Below are 18,803 nucleotides of genomic sequence, written 5' to 3'. Positions count from 1 at the left end.
GTGGTTTAGGTGATGAGACGATGACTGAGTGGAGAAATATGTCACCCAGAGGACAAGTGTGTCTGGTTGATGACTTCAGACTTAAGTATTAATAAGTAGGGCAGATTAGTGATACTGGTTGTGATATAAAATCAAGCTACAAGGGAGGTTTTATAATATAACAGCAAAAAATCTTTACTTCCTTCTACTTTATGAACATTTTTATCATTTCATACCACAGTTTTCGAAAAAATGTAAGTCTATTTGATATTCTTTGTCAATGAGCAACTGATTTAATTTGGTATTCATTTAAAGCAAACCTTTTTTTTTTTTACCTAAAGTAAAAACATGAGTAAATTTATCATTATTAATTTATTTATTTTAGTTTTGTTTTGTTTTTTTGAGAAGAGCAGTCAAGTCAGCATTATTTATATCGCACCTTTGATACACAGATGGAAATTCAATGTGCCTGAACATCAAAGCCAAAATAACACAAAGGCAATAAAAGCCAAAACCCATTAAACTAAATTAAGAATAACAAAACAAAACAAAAAACTCAGATAGAAAAGCACAATAAATATAAGCAAGAAATCAGATTGTTTGAAAGATTTGGAAATTCAAAACTATTCATAGGCACAACTAAATTAGATTAGATTAGATTAGATTCAACTTTATTGTCCTTACACATGTACAAGTACAAAGCAACGAAATGCAGTTTAGGTCTAACCAAGAGTCCAATAGCAGCAAAAGTAAATGTAACGAACACAAAAGAAGTTTCACCTTCTCCTAAAAAACAATCGATCATAGGTCACCAGGCCCTTTTAATCTGGATTGTCTTCTTTTCCCCATGAGAATGTACCTTGGCTTTTATTTCGTTGCTCCTCCTGTGCCACTTCCTGTTAGTCTGTTTGGTTTCTTCACCTTCCTAGTTTGTCCTGATTTGTTTCACTCTGTTCCCCTGTTCTTTTATATCCAGCTCTCCCCACTGTTCTGGCCAGTTTCCTTTGTATTCTGTACAACCTCTACTCTGTAGCCCCAGTAGTTTGTATCCAGCACTCTGTCTCTCACGCCCCTGAATCATCCCCGTTCTGGATTCTCTCTAGTTTCGGTCAGTCGTTTGGTTATTCCTTTTCCTTACGTCATTGCCGAAGTTTATCCTTCAACTTTCTGTTTAACCAATGCTCGGAGCAGGAAATATTCTTATTAATTTCCCCTTTTGCCTTAGTTTAAGTGTCATTTATCCTGGTCTGTTAGTTCCTCTTCTGTTAACTAGTCCTTGTTAATTTATTCCGTTTACCTGTGCGTTAATATTAGTTACGTTTTGTCTTCATTTGGTTCTGTGTAGTCAGTGTCCTATGTGTATTGTATGTGTGCTTCCCGTTGGTTGAGTAGCTGTCCTGTCGTTTATCCTGTACCTGTTTGGTCTGTTTTCGATGCTTGTTGTCCCCGTATTTATGTTTTACATATTGGATTTATGTTGTTTTGTTACTTTTTTGTTCTGTGAGTTCTTTACCCTCCTCGTTGAGTGATTTTTAGTTGTTCACCCCTGCAAATTCTTTATAATAAATACCCTTTTTCTTTCTACCACCTCTGTCTCTGCCATCTCCTAATTGGGTCCTTCCAAATTACTTATACAGACCGTGACATTACAAACTGGCCTCTAAAGCTCCTATACAACCCCCCCCCCAGTCGACCAATTCCCCCCTTGCCTCATGAACAGGCATCTGCCTCTGACCAGCTCAAACAGCTCATAAATCTGCTCACCCAACTTATGGACTTATGGACTGCCGACGTAGAGTCACGCTTGGCCAAAGCCAGCCAGATGACAGAAGTGTTAAGTTCCCGACCCTGCTAGTGTAGCCTCCCTGGCATCCCTTAGGTGTTGGAGCCGCTGCCCAACTATAGAGGTGAGGGGAAACTGAGTCGCTACTGTTCCAGCTCAGCCGTGCCTGCCCCACCTCCCGGCACGATCTCCACTTCCCTGGTTGTCTTTCTCGTGCGTGCCAACGCCACCAGCATTTTGGAGGGGCTGCCCAGGTCGACGCCACCCGCAGCTCGGTTCAACTTCCAGTGCGGGTCGGCATCGGCAGCCCTGTTCTGCTTCCCGTGCGTACAAGAACAAGGCAGCATTTCTGGATCGTGTTCACAGGGGATCAAGTGTGTGAGACAGGGCATGTTGGGGCAGGGACGGCCAAAAAGCAAAAAATGAAAAAATAAAGTCCAGCAACAGGGCTACACTTTTCTTGTGGAGCTGTGCTGTTGTAATAAGTCCAGAATGTGGTTTGAACTGGAACAAAGAAAGGTTTGGATAACAGATCTTCAGATTAGTCATGTTCAGATGGTTTTTACAACGGGGAAGCAGTGACCACGATTTCTCACAGCCATTCAGACAATATTGGACAATATTTTCAGAAAGTTTTAATTCTATAATTAACTGTAGATGGTAAAATTTCTCATTCTTTGCCATCTTGCACTGCAAAATATTACAAAATCCAGCTTCATCAGGTAAACAGATCTAATTACTCATTAAATAGAAGGTATTTCTCACACACAAATGTGGTGTTCAGGCCACTTTTATACCACCATACCAACCAGAAACCACATTTGAGATGTCTGTAATAAAACACAACAAAGAGGGGGTGGCTGTAGATCAGTGGGTAAGGCAGTCATCCGCTGACCACAGTGGTTCCATCCCTGCTCCCAGCTATATATGGAAATGTCAGGAAGTAATCGCAAAGTGGTCATTTTTACGCACACGGCGTAAAAACTGTGCCAAATCAACATACAGACAATGATCCGCTGTGGCGACCCTGAACTCACGGGATAAGCTGAAAGGACAAATGAAATAAAAAATAATAATACAAAAACAAAAATTAAAAATAGCTTATATAGCTTTGGGTTAAAGATGAGATGCTGCACATTGAGACAGGAGAGGATGAAAAGTTGGAAGAGAAACTTAACCAAGATAAGCAGCCAAAAAAACCTTGAATAGAATTGGTCACACATTTGTTTTCTATTTGGCAAATAAATGTTACTGGGCAAGGAAGGTTCTGGCCAGAGAAATCTTGGCAGTAATTGAATAACAACATGCTTCTGGAGTTTCAAAATACAAAAAGAAAAAAGACTTTTAGTATAGAAGTTTGTGTATCTAGAAGCAGAGGAGTATTTTGCTATAAGTAAGTCAGAGGGAAGTTTAAAAGCTTTAATAAACATTTACACCCTAAACTAGAGTCATAAAAAGCAAGTTAAAAACTTGTAAAGTCGCCCTTTAACAACTTCAATAAAAGCCAGAGATACCACAAAATAAGTATCTTATTAACAAGAAAAATATCTTAAAATAGTGAAGTCAGACAGAAGTTTAAAAGCATTACTGTATATTCAGACTCTAAACTAAAGCTATGGGCAAAATTGGTTGAATTTGCCTTAGTAACAGCAACAGAGCTTAATGTTTACTGAACACCAGCGCCCCCTAGAGATGAAGCTGGGGCAGAAAGTGACAACATGCAGTTTCTTTTTCAAAGAATATACTTAACAAATTGTTTCAATTTACATGGAACATTTGCGAATATGTTTTAATAGAATTATGCTCCCCTCCTCCCTGCTCACTAATCAAACAATTTCAATAAGTTATTTTTCTTTTACTTTTAATTTATTTGATAATGACCCATTCAATCACAAAGCAGAGCTGCTGCCACAAGAAGAGCTTCTGATCATATCATTCGTACTTTTCAAACATTTAGCTACAGCAGCATCCCAGGTTTTCTGATCAGGAATTGGTGGCTTTTCTTTCTCTCCACGCTCAACACACACAGCATGTGGAATTGTCTCACATCACACATCAAATACTTAATGTGCCAAACCAAACGTGTTTCTTGTTTAATGACAGAAGACATGTTGGACTTTATTATTAAAAACAAACACATATACAGCCACATCTCAGGCTCTGTATCCAGATGTTCAGCAGCCAGATGTACAGCTTACACAACTGATAATGTTTTATTCACAACATAAATTCCAGTGATAACAGTGATATTGGATGATTTCACTGAAAAATTAAAAAACAATATGCAATACAACGGTTTACAGAACAGATGTGTTAAAGTTCATCACAAACTCCAGTTCCATCTAGTCACATGTACAAATGTCTACTAAATGTCTCATTGTAATCGAAATGGAACTGTGATCCAGTCAAGTGCAGCACCTGAGACACATGTTCCACATCGTGGGCTCAATGCAAAATAAGTTTGTTTTATGTGCACTTTGTATAAAACATTTGTCCCTTTTTCAAAATAATTGTTTCACAAAGTGTCAAAGTGTCACCTGTGTCTGCATGAGCTCCGTGTTGTCCATGTTAATCTCCTGGGTATTAATTGATGTCCACCTTGTCAGTGTTAACAGGTTGTCAGTGTTGTCCACTTTCATTAGTGTTTTCTGCATTGACAGCATTGTCCTCGTTGTCCACATTGTCAGCGTTGTTAGTGTTGTTTGTGGTGTTCAGAGGTACTTGCTCCTGTGTGTTGACTGTGTTTGACCTGTTGTGTCCATCCCTGTCTTGTGTTGGACATACGGTAAAAAACAAGTTGTCAGTAGCATCCACAATGGCTGATTAGAATATTCTGAGGTTTTGTGTAACTACATAACTGAGGTCTACTTCACAAGAGTTCTGTGAGTTGTTTTCGTATTTTAAACTAGCCAGAATTATGATGATGTTGACACTGGCTGTGTCTGAAATCCCCCCTACTCACTCACTCAGTACATTGCATCATTACTAACAGCTGGTTTAAGTCACCCAACAGTAATGTTCTCAACTCTAAAACGAGGAGCCCTGCATCGTGGGATTGTTAGCTGAGAGTAGGAAACATGCCATGTACAATACTTTCACTCAACATACTCAATACACTCAAGATCTGGACACTACTACAAAATGGAGGGGGAGTACGGGGAGATTTTGGACACACTAGTGACTACAACATGGACAATTGAAGGCACCACTGTGACAATCTCTCCCACCCCCTCCCCTGCCACTGGGCTGGATCCCCATTTTCTCTGCTGGTGTAATGTTTATGTTGAATTGTGCAAGCCTGGCTAGAATTTCCTCAAGTTAATTTTGGATTCATGTAGCCCCCCCCCCCCCCTGGGTCTTAAGGGTTAGGTCAAGGTTCAGTTCAGGTTAAGGCTGCAAAACTCTTCTAGGTACAGAAAGGTTTCTCGGTATAGAGTCTAGTCTGCTTATCTCACATCCTCACTCTTTCCAACCACCTCTCTAGACTCTGCCATGTTAAGCTCTTGCGTGTGGCCAGTTTTGCTTCATTTCTTCTCTCACACTAACTCTGACCATGTGTGCTACACTTGTTTAGGTGAAAACAGCCCAAATAAATGAGGGTGGCTATAGCTCAGTTGGCAAGGCAGTTATCCACAGACATCAGGGTCAGGGTCTTCCTTGAATAATTGAATTAATTCTCCAGTGTGGTTCTATGTTTCAGACATTCACTCCACTCTCATTAAAGTCACAAAACCAAAGAGAAATATCCTGCTCATTTTCCTATGTAACCTTGCAGCGATAGAAGTTATGAAATCAGATAATAAGTCTTCAACTTAAAAATGAAATTGGTAGAACTGAGACAGAATAGTTTGTAAAGATAAGCACTACACCCATCAATGTTTGTGGGGGATTTAATGCCCTGTGCTTGTGTGGGTTTCAAAGGCCATTGGTGACTAAATTGCCCATAGGTGGACATGTGAGTTTGAATGGGTCTCTAAGTCCATGGGACAGACTATTTAAAATACACTGTTTGAGTATTTTGTAAGTAATGTGAAACGAATGGTTAATACTCCACATTATCATTCATGGATCTCTTTTCATTTCACGTCATGCTCAGCTGATTTTCACCTCAACAGTTTGGCAGCAGTTCTTGGCACATGATGATTATTTACTTTGACAGTATTTTGACTATTCAGTTGTCAGGTAACTGTCAGTCATGCATGAATCAGGATGTTGCTTTAGAGGTGGTGTGAAGTGTTCAGCACACAAACACTTACTGAATTAAACAAATGCTCAAAGCCCAGTATGAATTATAAGTGTACAGGGTCTGGAGTAGTGATGATGCCCAAAGCATTCTGACACAGTGTCGACCCTTCAAAGGGTTTTCAAAGCTTCAACACATGGAAAATCACATATAGTTATGTACTGATGTTATTATCATTATTGTTACACTGTCAACAGTTTGATCATAACATTGAACACAAAAATGTTCTGACAAACTAACAAACCAGCTTTTGCTCAATGCTTAAAGCTTTTTATTTTGAATTAAGAAAGACCCGTTTACAGAATAAAAGCACACTTTTTATAACACATTCAGTATCTTTTTATAAAGGCATTAATCAAAGAGACAGTCCACTTCCTGTTTTTGTCACTTCATTTGTTAAGCGTCGTGACAACAGCAAAAAGGAAAAAATAAGTTGTGAAATAAGATATCACCGTTATAAAGGAGGTTGGTAGGACAGAAGTAAAGATAAACACCAACACCTCCATCAGGGTTTGTTGTGGATTTAATACCTCGATCTCAGCCCACCAATCCCCACCCTCTCCTTGCGCAAATTGATGGACGATGAAAATAACATTCTACGTCGTCCCAGCACTTCTTAACTGTAAATAAGAAAAACACAAGAGTCAGTCAGGACTACAACCATATGAAAATCCTGGTGTAAACGATGTAATAAATCATGTAATATTGCATAATTCAAAAAGCCATCTGATTGGATTCAACCAACCAATGTCTGATTGACATTACATACATTTTTTAATCTTCATTATTAAGCACTAAATATAAATAAAGGCTTTAGATTTTACCTGTATGATTCATTGCCAAACAGTGCTGCTTGCCCCTAAAGTTACTAGGCTCTCCTTTACACCAGTTTGTATAGACAAACTTCTCCCCATCAACCCAGAGCCAGACATTTTCCTACATGACAGATAAAACAGATAAATCTGATTTTAAAGAAATTTTCATTAAACACCTGACAATTGTTGTGTAATAATTTAAAAATACCTCTTGCGCATCAGAGCCTCCGATCCATGTTTCTCTGTAGCCATTAGGGGAGGTCAGCTTCTGAATCTTAAGGTACTCCTTCTTGCTTTCCACCGATGCAAGATGCCCACCCATGGTCTGACAGTTTTTCTACAGCAAAGGCAGAAAAAAAGGGTGTAACAACAGGGGATTTCAACGTGATGCCAATTAACAAAGTGTACAAAAAAACAAACAGACAAATTAACCAAACCAGAATAACTCGATTACCTCGGCTTTAGCCCAGGTCAGGTGTTGGGAAACATATTTGAAACAGGCACCGTTGATCTTAGTCCAACCACTGTGACAAAACAGGTACCTCTTGACCAGGTCAGTCTTTTCTGAGGACAATTAAAGAATTTTCATTTAACTACTGCATTGTTCACAATTTGTAAATATAGTAAGTAAATAAAAAACACAGTGTTTTCATAAACAATATTAATTGTTATTGTCAATAATAAAAGAAGATGTGATCAGCAGCGTGAAGTTGTCTTTGGTTCCTCTTTAAAAACTATTTTGGTTTTATGAACCAATGTGCCCGTTTTTTTTTTTTTTATAAATAAATGAAGAAGGATCTCCCATTGAAAACTACTATCACAATAATTTCAGGTAAAAGCATCAGCAGCATTTTTGTAAGATGATTCTTTTGAAGATTTAGTTTCACATAGACTGACCTGTTTTGTCATCCTTTGCTTCTTCTCCTGGAGGAGCTGGACAGTATGACACAGCACTTGGTTGTTATTGTACACAGAAATACATAAAAGCTCTATTTGAGTTTTTTAATTTTTTTTTTTTATGCAATACTCACTAAATGCTTACCTGCAGCTTTAGTCAGACCCACCATAGCACAACCAAGCACACACACAATCAGGATCTTCATGGCCGACATGACACAAAGGAAAAACAAAAGCTGTAGAATTACCCTCTCGTCTCTGTTCTCAGGATCAGCTTGTAGCTTCGATCCTCATGCGTGGAAGCAAAGAGACCAACTCTTATGTACGTGCAGCTTCATATCTCATATCTTCATATCTCATTATCTCTGAACAAAATGAGGAACTGAGGAAACACACACACACACACACATGCACACACATGCACGTACACACAAGACATATGTAGAAAGACACAGTGAGGTCAGAATGTCAAAGATCCAGGCCGTGACTGAATAGAGAAAAAACATAACGTCGTTTGAAGTGGTAAATGTCGGAGCCATAGTATTACCATATAATCTTTTATCTTATGTATATTATATTTTGTCTACATCTGCACAAACAATTATTAATACAAGCTGTAAGCTACATATTTCCCTCTGAAATGCAATAAAATGTAGAGTAAAAGTACATCGGTAAGTGTACTTAGATGGAAATTTGAGAACTGTTGTGATGACAGCCATAGCAATGGTCATTGGTGAATGCATTTCATAAATAAAAAGTGAAAAAAGTGTAAGGGGAGTTTTTTTGTGTGTGAAAATAAAATTTTCATTCAAAAGTTTCATTCTTTAAACTATTAGAAAGAACATATGGAGAGCTTTGTCTCTCAAACATTGCATGCTGGGAAGTCCACCACTTAATTTCTGTTATTGCTTAATTTAATTAGCTTATCAATACTTCATTATTATTTTACTATTATTTTAAATGACTTCTATTTGGAACAACTTTTGTGAGAAAAGTTGTAATGGCTAAAAGCAACATGGATATTTGCATCGTGTTTCTTTAAAAAAAAATAAAAATCGTGAAATTCTGGAATGGCAATTTAGAGCTCTGACCTTTACCTGACAACCGCCATCTTGTCCACGTGTCAGTGTCTGGCTGTCATGCCATTCATGTGTATTGGACATAAATTTCACCTAACCACAAAGCCGTTTCAGAAATCAGTGAAGAATCTTGTGGATATCTGTCTTTTTTAAATTCTTGTATGCTATTATTTAACAATATCTTTTAAAATTACAATTACAGGTTATAGCAACAAATTGAAAACCCCGGCCTTTAAAGTTTGATGCCTAAATCAGTGACGTAAAAAACGCAGTGAAAAAGTCTCATCGGGAGGTGGACGGTACAAGACATTGGACTTTTCCACAGGAAACCAAGGTTCGACTCTAGTGTGTGCACTTTATCGGCGATTGTTTCACAACGTGGCGAACGTGGTTACTATAGTAAGGAAGTACATGTGTGCTGTTGTCACTTCTTGTAACATTTGATTTAAATTTAATTTTTCTTCCAACTCAACCTTACCCTGAAGTTTTTCTGTCTAACCTCAGCCGTAGTTATTTATTAATATACTCTTACCCTGCAGTTATTGCATAAAGTCGTTGTTGTGCCGTGAAAAGCTGACGCTCCTGGAGCTTCCATTACTGCTGCCAAAGTGCCCCAAAGTGCCGCGTCAATACCAGACGCAGTTGTTCCTGGGGCTTCAAACAGTTGCGCTCCTGGAGCGTCCAACAGTAACATCAACAGGTACCAGTGGCACCAATATGATCTGCCAAAGGACGTACAAAGCGGCACAATGTGATGCCTTAGGAAGCATCCGTGTTAGTTTGTCTAGATTCTTGCTGCCTGCTGCCCGTGAATTGACGTTAATCTGTTAGTATTTAGCTGAACTATATCAGCCGTTTTGTGTAACTTTATTAAATGTTGAAATTGTGCTCAGTAATGCAAAATAAGGGGACTGCAAGGGTTATGTTGCTTCAGAGAATGACAATGAATGAAAGTAAGCAGAGATAGTCTGGTTGATAAGTCTGATCTTAAGCAAGATCATTGCTTAACTAAAATGTAGAGACAAACGTCTGAACATGACTGTGTTAACTGCCACCGTTGTTTATCAAAATTTGTTTTTGATTGTCTGTTTTTTCATAAAAAGAATATTGCATTTAAATAATGAATTTTAAATCTTCATCATACACTATAGTAAAACACTGAACAAAGAAAACTGTTAACAATGACTTCTCATTGTTTGAAGCAGCTGACTGTATTCTGTAGATTACAAAAGCCCTAGCTGTTTGCAGAAGCTTTTACTTCTTCACATTTTCACAGGAAAGTGAAATGCAAAGATGCAATTGTTGGTTGTGTAAAAGATAGTCATGAATAAATGTATGAGTCATATTGGGGAAAAACAGCTTTGTTTTTAGCTGTTATACTTTTTATACTTTGTTTGGCAAAGATGAGCTCAAACTGTCAGAACTCAAGTGGAATTCAGAGGAACCTTCTATCAACAGATTTTCACCAACAAGTCAATTACGTTGTATCAGCAGGTGAAAATAAATGCAAACATCTGTTTGATTTGGTTGTGGGAACCCTGCTTGTGCTCTTCATTCTCAGAAACACAGATGCACAAAACTTGGCCGGAGCCAATTCTAGCTGACACTGGGCAAGAAATGGAATATGTGCTGAACGAGGCGACAGTCAATCGGTCTACTGCGTTTCCACTTGATGAATTGGCATTTGGTATTTAGTGTAATACACACTGTTGAAAGCCTCTAGAAGGCCACATTTGTATCCTCGTGGTTTCTTTGGAGAAGAGACCAGCTGTAACAGGGCAAAGCAAATTCTCGATGGGAGGTCCAGTAATTAGCCATAGGGGGTACATTAATGTAGAATGTACCTTGAAGGACAGAAATGGAATCCGACTTTACTCCTATTTTTGAGTGCTGTTGGGAATGTGTTGTTTTACCTACTGGCGAGTCAATAAAATATGATCTGTGAAGCCCATTTACAGGAAGAGATTTGCCTAGTTAAAACCTAAATTAACCATAATTTGTAAATTATGTTAACTAACTGATTGTTTTTTACTTATTTTTTTTATTTAGCTAAACCGTACCCTGCAGAGAGCTTCTTAGTTGAATGTAGAAGAGATTAGTAGCCGTTTGATCTCAATCTGAAAGTCTAAAAAAATTGGCAGGGGTTTGACTGTTCATGCCCCCATCAGCAGCGGCATTGTGGTAGTCAAGACGATACACGGCCACTTCCTGCACAGTGAGTTGGGTCCGATCTTTCTGATGTTGTACCCAATCCTGCATGCAGCAGAGAGAGAGGTGGTTGGTAAAGCTCAGTGGATGACCTGGCAGACTTGGTGGGGTCATACACTGAAAACCCTTTGTTGATACTGATGTTGCAGATGGAAATAGTTGGAGATGGACTTCAGCACTGCAAAAGATATTGTACAGCAAGTACAACTGACTGTTTCACTTGTGGATAAGTGTAGATACGGCGACTGATCTTGTTGTTGCTACACAATCTTTGATTACGTCGATGAAATGCTAAGTGCTAAGTTAATGTAAGTGGGACCACTACAGTAACAACAAAAAAACAAGCTCGTTTCATTTGAGTGAATTAACGTTCCACATACTCCTGTGTATTAGAACATTCTAACAGAGGTTAGCAACGCTGAGTAAATATGAATCGACCTTGTGTTCATCACTTTCTGCATAGTCAAACAGAAATGAAAAATTTTTATCGATCGCTGCATTGGCACAAAAGGAGATATGGAAGAAAATGAGCAGACGGAGCAAAAAAGAGGAAAAGCAGCTACTGCCCTCTGAGCCCATAATAGAATTAACAATATCCTGGTGTAACACTGACTGACTCCACCACATAAGCCTAACTGTCACAGAGATATATTCTTTGAGTGAGTCCTAAAGGCTCAAGTTAACAACAACCATGGGCCGAGCTGATAATAACTTTCTTTTTGCATGTTTATGGCTTTTTGACGGGGGATTAAAACTGACTTTTTTTTTGCCAACTTTTTATTTTGTATAACAAACATGCGTAGTTGACCTGAGTGTGTCCCCTCAGCCAGCTGAAGCTGAAGTTTGAACCGTGTCCTTTGACAGACATTGTTGACAGCACCAATAATTCTATCTAAAATAGATCAGATGTAGACCATCTCCGCTACCAAGCTCAGTTTTTTAAGAATGAGGATGAGCTGAAGTAGTTCCCACCAAAAACTCCTCCTAAACGTTGTGCAGGTCTGATTCTCAATAATAGGTCCCCTAGTTTGTCAAAGGGGACCTTCACAATTTATTGTGGGTGTTTAAAAACATATTAAAAATATTATTTATCTGTGTTATTAGTTTAAAAGAGAACTTGGGTTATTTTCTAAATCAGTAGCTTTTGCAGTCACCCCCCTAGATCTCTTTCCGTGAACATAGAAGACTTGCAGCATCAGTGAATTCTTAAGTACTTATCAAAAGATAATATTTCTTTATTTGGTAGAACAGTTATCATTATCATTAATATTATATTGTCATAATATTGGCCTCAAAACTGTTTGTTCTTCTGAAAAAGTAACAGACAATCTGATTCAGCGCTTCAAAGCTTTTATTGTGCATATAGATCAAGCATTCTTTTCATAAAACATTTAATCTTTTCTCATTAAAGGCACAAAATTAAACAGCTAATCCAGCTAAAACAGGATCTCCAACTTGTTGCTTCATTCTTTAAGCGGCGTTACAGCGGCAGAAAGTTGTGAAATAAGATGTCAAGTCATCAGGAGCTTGGTAATGCAAAGACAGGTGAGTGTGTAAAGATAAACACCAGCACATCAGTCTTTGTGGTGGATTTAATGCCGGTGTGTCAGCCCAACAATCCAAACCCTCTCTTTTCGCAGATAAATGGACGAGGAGCTTTACATCCCATATCACCCCAGCACTTCCGACCTGGAAATAGCAAAAGAAAAAACAAAACACAAGAGTCAGTCAGGACCACACAAACCAGAGCATGAAACCGTCTAATGAAACCTGAACAGCACTGGATTTTAACGTTATCTTTTTATCCAAAACACGACCCAGATTTGCTGGGAGAGACTGATGCCCTTTGAACAAAACAATGTGGGACACACTTAATCATTGTTTAAACCACATAAAATCCTGCTTTCAAATATGTAGTAAACAACGTAACTAATGCTTATTCAAAAACATAGAGAATATCAGAGTTTTGTTAGTGTTCATCATTTGAATGCTTATACGTTAAGTACTGATGATAAATAATGTCTTTTGATTTTACCTGTATAATTTATGGACAAACAGTGCTGCGACCCCCAGAAGTTATTAGGCTCTCCTCTACACCACTTTGTATAGATGAACTTCACACCATCAGTCCAGAACCAAATATTGTTCTATATGGATAAATCAAAGTGATTTATAATTGTAAAGGCATTTTATATTATTATATAACTGACAAATGTAATCATTTAAATACCTCTTGTGCATCAGAGCCTCCAACCCAAGTTTGCTTGTAGCCATAGGGGGCGGTCATCTTCTGAATCTCATGGTACTCATGTTGGTTTTCCACTGATGCAAGGTGTGCACCCATGGTCAGACATTTTTTCTACAGCAAAGAAAAAAAAAGAAAGAAAACGCTGTAGTAATAGTAAATTTCACAGGTGTTGCCAATGAACCAAGCGTGCGAATAAAACAAAGAGAGGAATCTTAGCAAATACCTCGGCTCTAGCCCAGGTCATGGGTGTGGACACGTATTTGAAACAGGCTCCGTTGATCTTAGTCCAACCGGTGTGACAAAACAGGTACCTCTTGACCAGGTCATGGTTTTCTGAGGACCAATAAACAAATGGTGGGTAACGACGAGTTTCCAGTTATTCACTTTATTTTGAGTTATTTTTTTTAAATAAATAAATAAATAAATAAATAAATAAATAAATAAATTGCTCTCATAGTTGTTCATTTTAAAATATTTACTGACCTGTTTGATCATCCTTTGCTTTCTCCTCTGGAAGAGGATGACAGCACTTAATAATTAATTTGATCACTTGTTATTAAAGTTTTTTTTTTTCTTTATGCAGTTACCTACCTAAATACTTACCTGCAGCTCTACTCAGAGCCATCATGGCCCAACCAAGCACACACACAATCAGTATCTTCATGGCTGAGATGAGACAATATGGATTTTTGCCTTCATTAAGAAATGTTAATATTTCATACATAGTGAGTGTCAGTGTATTGAAGGAACATATGACATGATCAGAGATTTTGTGAAAGAAACTCTTGTTAGATTTACCTTCTTGTCTCCCTTCTTGGAATCAGCCTATAGCTTCGATCTTTAGGTGTCAATGCGACAAACGAGACAAACATTAGCTTTTATATGCAGCTTTATGCCTCATCATCTCTAACAAAATGAGGAACTGAAGACACACACGCACACACATATGTAGAAAGCCAGAGTTAAGTCCAGTCTATGACTGAATAGAGGAAAAAAACTTCACGCCATGTTAACTGTTGGGAGGTGCAGGCGCCCTCTTGTGCTCTGTGCAGTCTGTTGACTCTTTCCTGTTCCAATGCTTAGAATGTGTTACATGCATATCTTCTGTTAGACTAAAGTGTAAATCACTGATCCATAACATTACATGAATCTACATCTGCAAAAATAATTTGCAATTCAGGCTTTAATGCACTGAAGTAGAAGAATATTTCTATTTCAGCCATACCAATGGTCACCAGGGTTTAAATTATATTACTAAGTAGAGGTAGAGGTGGGAACTGAAATCAACACCAAACTTTATCTTGGTTCACATTGTTCTTATTACTGTGAATATAAACAACCATCATCTGAATCAACTTGCATTTAAGACAAGAGCAACAAAACCAGCTTTTAGCTATGATTTATTTCTTTTTTTTAACCACGAAAAAAAAAAAAACATTTGAAGAGTATTGTGTCTTAAACAATTCCTGCTTGGAAAAGCAAGTGATTTGTTAATGATCACATCATTAACTTATCATTTCATAAGTCAGTCAATCCAACAAGAATCCCAATCATAAGTTTCTTGTTGTCTTGTAGTCTCTGTGCAGGCTCCTCATCAAATAACGTGGTCACTACTCTGTTATTTTAAATGTTCTGGTATTTTCTTTCTTACTACATCTTATATTGTTACGTTTAGTGTGTCTCTTTTCATCTTGTATAGTAACTATTGTGTCTTTTTAGTTAATATTTGTTGCACGTGTACAGTGTTTATGTGGGACATTTTTACATACATATTTACAGCACACGTGCACCATTTATGTTATTTTATTTAATTTTATTTTATCTTATTTTTAGTCTATGCCCTCTGGTGTTACTGCGCAAGCAATTTGCATTGAAATCTTGTTCATATTTGTAATTGAGGTGTGAATGAACGACAATAAAGTTTTGAATCTGAATCTTATATTAGATGTTAAGAATAATTACTTGGATATATGGAATAAGATATGGAATGAGAAAAAAAAATTCCAGATATACATAATGTTTAAGTGAGTCAAGTGTATTCAGAATACATTGTCACTAGTAAGAATATAAATACACATATCCACAGTTTGTTTAGGAATACTCAATACTCAATTCAGTTTCCCATCTATAATTTGAAAACTGTGCAGCTGCGGATATCCACAAATGGACTGTGGTTGATTTGCCTGAAAAATGCAAGTATTAAATTTTTCTCCAGCTGGTGACACCAGAGAGCTGTGGTAGAAGTACTCAAAAACTACTCTTTGTTCCATCCTTTTCTGTGAATGAGCGTTATACATGTGACTCATAGTTAACTAGTTCATGGTAATGGACATAAATTCAGACACATATGTGTCCACATGTGTGCCAGAGACCTGGCAGCGCTTCCTCTCACATAGCTGAGCCACATTTGGCTTGAGGGAGGAAGCGGTGGAGACCCTCAGTATGGCTTGAAGATGATCGTCGTATTTGGACTTATTGGACGGCTGTAGCTCAGTTAGTAAGGCAATTGACCATGGACCACAGGGTCAGTAGTTCAATCCCCGCTCCTGGCAGAGCAAGACACTGAACCCCAAGTTGCTCCCAGTGGGTCAGGTGAGCACCTTGCATGGCAGCCACCACCATTGATGTGTGAATGGGTGAATGGGAAGCAACATTGTAAAGCGCTTTGGATAAAAGTGCTATATAAGCAACTATTTACCATTTATTGAAGTTCAAGTTGTAGAAAAACTTTTCGCACAAATATGGTGAGTGAATGAAGACAGAGGATCACTTCCTGTCTCCTATTTAAGTGAACTACATGCACACACACAAAATGATGTATGGTATGGTAGAAAGTAACAGGATAGTGACCGCAAAAAAAGGCGACTGCTACCTTCATCATCAGCAGGGACAGTGGGACATCATTATTTATTTATTATATAAAACAATGGGATGCAGCCACGGAGGCGTTATTTACTGGCTTCTATTTCTATATTAACCCCATGGATTCAGCAGTACGTCCTACCCAACACCGATGTTCCATTGGCTCCAGCTTAACTCCAAAGCGGGACTGCAGGCGGGAGCTGGCTGAGTGGCCCCATCAAAGGTCCACTCCCCTCGGTGACATCGTCAATGAAACATTGGTTGTTAATTTGCAGATTCATCATGAAAACCATATGAGCCATATACTCCACTGATTGATGTGTTCCTTTATCTTCAGCTTGCACAAAAAAGGAACCTCCCACACAAAGCGCCATTCATATAATACTCACAGGCTGCACTAACATAAAATTTTCATATCGTCTCGCGGGACGCAAGTTTGAGGCCTCTGTTGTAGAGTCTACAGAGGAGTGTGAAGGTAAAATGGCTTTGTAAACCAAAAGGAACTTAAGACAACAATATGGTCTCTGAATTTTATCCTTATTGTTGCCAATGTCAAACAATGCAAAACAACAAGAGGGTTGTGTTAAAGAAAAAAAGGTTTATTGGAGAATTCAGTAACAGAACAAAGGTACATGGAATAAGTAAAAATGACAGAACCATCATGAACTTAAACCTATGTCCTAGGTCAGAGAAAAAAAGTTTTATTTCCTAAATTCAACCATGAATTTCTCTTGATCAAAATGTAAAGCTTCCATGTTATCATGAGAATTCATCCGATTTGTTTTACCATCAGCGTATTCTTCCCATTACATTTGCTGTGTTGACTATTATCATGGATTATTTTCAATAACCTGCATTTATGTTATTTATTAAGTGGTTATAAGATAACTGGGTTTAAAACTGAGGATATGGAAATGATTTAAGTTTCCTAAAATATTTTGACATTTCGAAATGACTCATATTTCTACACACTGCTCAAACATTGTTTGTTCCTCGGTTATTGCTCCTCAGAGAAATGTAACAGGCTGACGTATCTAGAGATTAAGGACTTGAATGAAAGTCAAGATTAACGAGTTAAGCATCTTATAAAAGACTTGAGACTTTCCCAAATCTCAAACACAATGACAATATCACACAGTTTTTGTGACGTAGTTGATCTCTTGTTACTACACACAGTGAAAGAGGAGCAATCGCTGTTTGTCTCTTTTATGCAGTAATCAAAAATTCTCACCTCCGGCCAGAACCATTATGGCACAACCAAGCACACACCAAATCATGATCTTTATGGCAGAGGTGGGACAGCAAAGACTTTACCTTCAAAACAAACCAACCAAACATTTTAATAACACTTGTTAAAAGTGGCTGTCAGGAAAAAAAACAGATGACTAGAGAGTTTGTAACAAACCTTCTTTCTCAGTATAGGCCTGTGGCTTTAGTTTCCGTGGGCAGAGGTGCTGAAAGAGAGGCAGACCAGTTTTCAAGCTCAGTATTTCATCATCTCTCACCAAATGAGGAAGTGGGTTCTCAGAAATAACATATTAAGACCACAGATACATCTGTGATACTGTTGTAAATGAAGTAAATCCACATATAGCTGACATGGCACAAGCCAGTATCATAAATTAAATATCATATAAAAGTAGTTAAGGCGTACGCTCTTAAAAACTTCTAATCTGATCGTCTGTTAGAGGAAATTTTTAGATTTTAGAGTTTAGTATTTAAATTGCTGTGTTGCTAACTAAAAATGCAAAGATTTAGTTAGTATGAAATTCTGAAGTTCAATCATCAAATAACAGTTTTTTGGTCAATATACGCCTCTGATTACAAACAATATGATGTTACTGGTTTGAAGCAGTAACTACAATTATTAAACTTAAGTTGGAAAATATGCAGAAATCCAAAAATCTGGGTTATTGGGATATGATAGTTACATACTGTACATTATTAATTAGAAAGTTATCTTGAAACAAATCTGAAAACTAAACTCCTCTTTAAATGGAAATGTTATTTAAACCATGTTTCCATTTTGTAGTAGCTGCTGCATTAATCATCCATCTCAGACATGTGAAGACATCTCATACAGGATCAAGTGATAAGCGCAGTGACACTTCCTGAGTTGTCTTGTTCCTTAAGTGCTGTGCATCTAGGTTGGTTTAAATCATATTTATCAGACAAATTTCAATTTATTTATGTTAATTGAATGTTAAGAGATAAAGTTCCAGAAAAACATTTCACTTTTCGATTGTCTTCTTTAGGCAACATAGGAACCCTCCATAAATGACTATTCTATGCAGATGACACCCAGCTAAATTTATCTATGAAGCATGATGAAGCAAACCTAACCCTAAAAAATCTTGCAGCAAGAGTTTACTGACTGGGATGATAAAGAGAGAGATCTTCACCATTAGCTTGTTTTTATTGGTTCACCTCCTCCTTACGTACAAAACGACTAAACAAAGAGTAGAGAGAACAGCCCTGCCTTTCACCGCCGGGTAATTTGGGTTTGAGACCCCTGCTGAAATCTGAAAAATTTGGGGTTTTAAGAAAAAAAGACATCTTGTACCTTATGTAATTTTGCTTTATATGGTATTGCATAATGCTGTTATAGAGGAGGTTTTAAAGATGCACAGAAAGTCTACCATTAAACACAGGAGGTATTACAAACACGCAACACCTCATTTCAATGTTT

At 37.7% G+C, this 18,803-nt stretch overlaps 2 protein-coding genes across 5 annotated transcripts; both read right to left on the bottom strand.

Annotated features, from left to right (window-relative positions):
• Positions 1 to 6,261: 6,261 nt before the first annotated feature.
• On the bottom strand, positions 6,262 to 8,040 carry LOC137137518 (type-2 ice-structuring protein-like). Its single transcript, XM_067523876.1, has 6 exons — positions 7,863 to 8,040; positions 7,718 to 7,753; positions 7,275 to 7,384; positions 7,029 to 7,157; positions 6,830 to 6,941; positions 6,262 to 6,625 (listed from the first exon to the last, which is right to left on the bottom strand). The coding sequence occupies exons 1-6, from the start codon at positions 7,930 to 7,932 to the stop codon at positions 6,543 to 6,545; spliced, it is 540 nt and encodes a 179-aa protein (XP_067379977.1). The 5' UTR covers positions 7,933 to 8,040; the 3' UTR covers positions 6,262 to 6,542.
• Positions 8,041 to 12,337: 4,297 nt separating this feature from the next.
• On the bottom strand, positions 12,338 to 14,153 carry LOC137137611 (ladderlectin-like). 4 transcript variants are annotated; one of them, XM_067524100.1, is made up of 7 exons: positions 14,051 to 14,153; positions 13,856 to 13,918; positions 13,736 to 13,762; positions 13,476 to 13,585; positions 13,235 to 13,363; positions 13,040 to 13,151; positions 12,338 to 12,693 (listed from the first exon to the last, which is right to left on the bottom strand). In XM_067524100.1, the coding sequence occupies exons 2-7, from the start codon at positions 13,914 to 13,916 to the stop codon at positions 12,611 to 12,613; spliced, it is 522 nt and encodes a 173-aa protein (XP_067380201.1). In that variant the 5' UTR covers positions 13,917 to 13,918; positions 14,051 to 14,153; the 3' UTR covers positions 12,338 to 12,610. The 4 variants fall into 4 exon arrangements, with proteins under 4 accessions (XP_067380201.1, XP_067380202.1, XP_067380204.1 ...); XM_067524101.1 differs by having other exon boundaries at positions 13,856 to 13,945; positions 14,051 to 14,135; XM_067524103.1 differs by lacking the exon at positions 13,736 to 13,762.
• Between the last annotated feature and the right edge of the window lie 4,650 nt (positions 14,154 to 18,803).

This window comes from Channa argus, chromosome 12, assembly GCF_033026475.1.
Source record: "Channa argus isolate prfri chromosome 12, Channa argus male v1.0, whole genome shotgun sequence".
NCBI classification, from domain to species: domain Eukaryota; kingdom Metazoa; phylum Chordata; class Actinopteri; order Anabantiformes; family Channidae; genus Channa; species Channa argus.
This window is presented reverse-complemented; position numbering and strand designations above follow the sequence as displayed.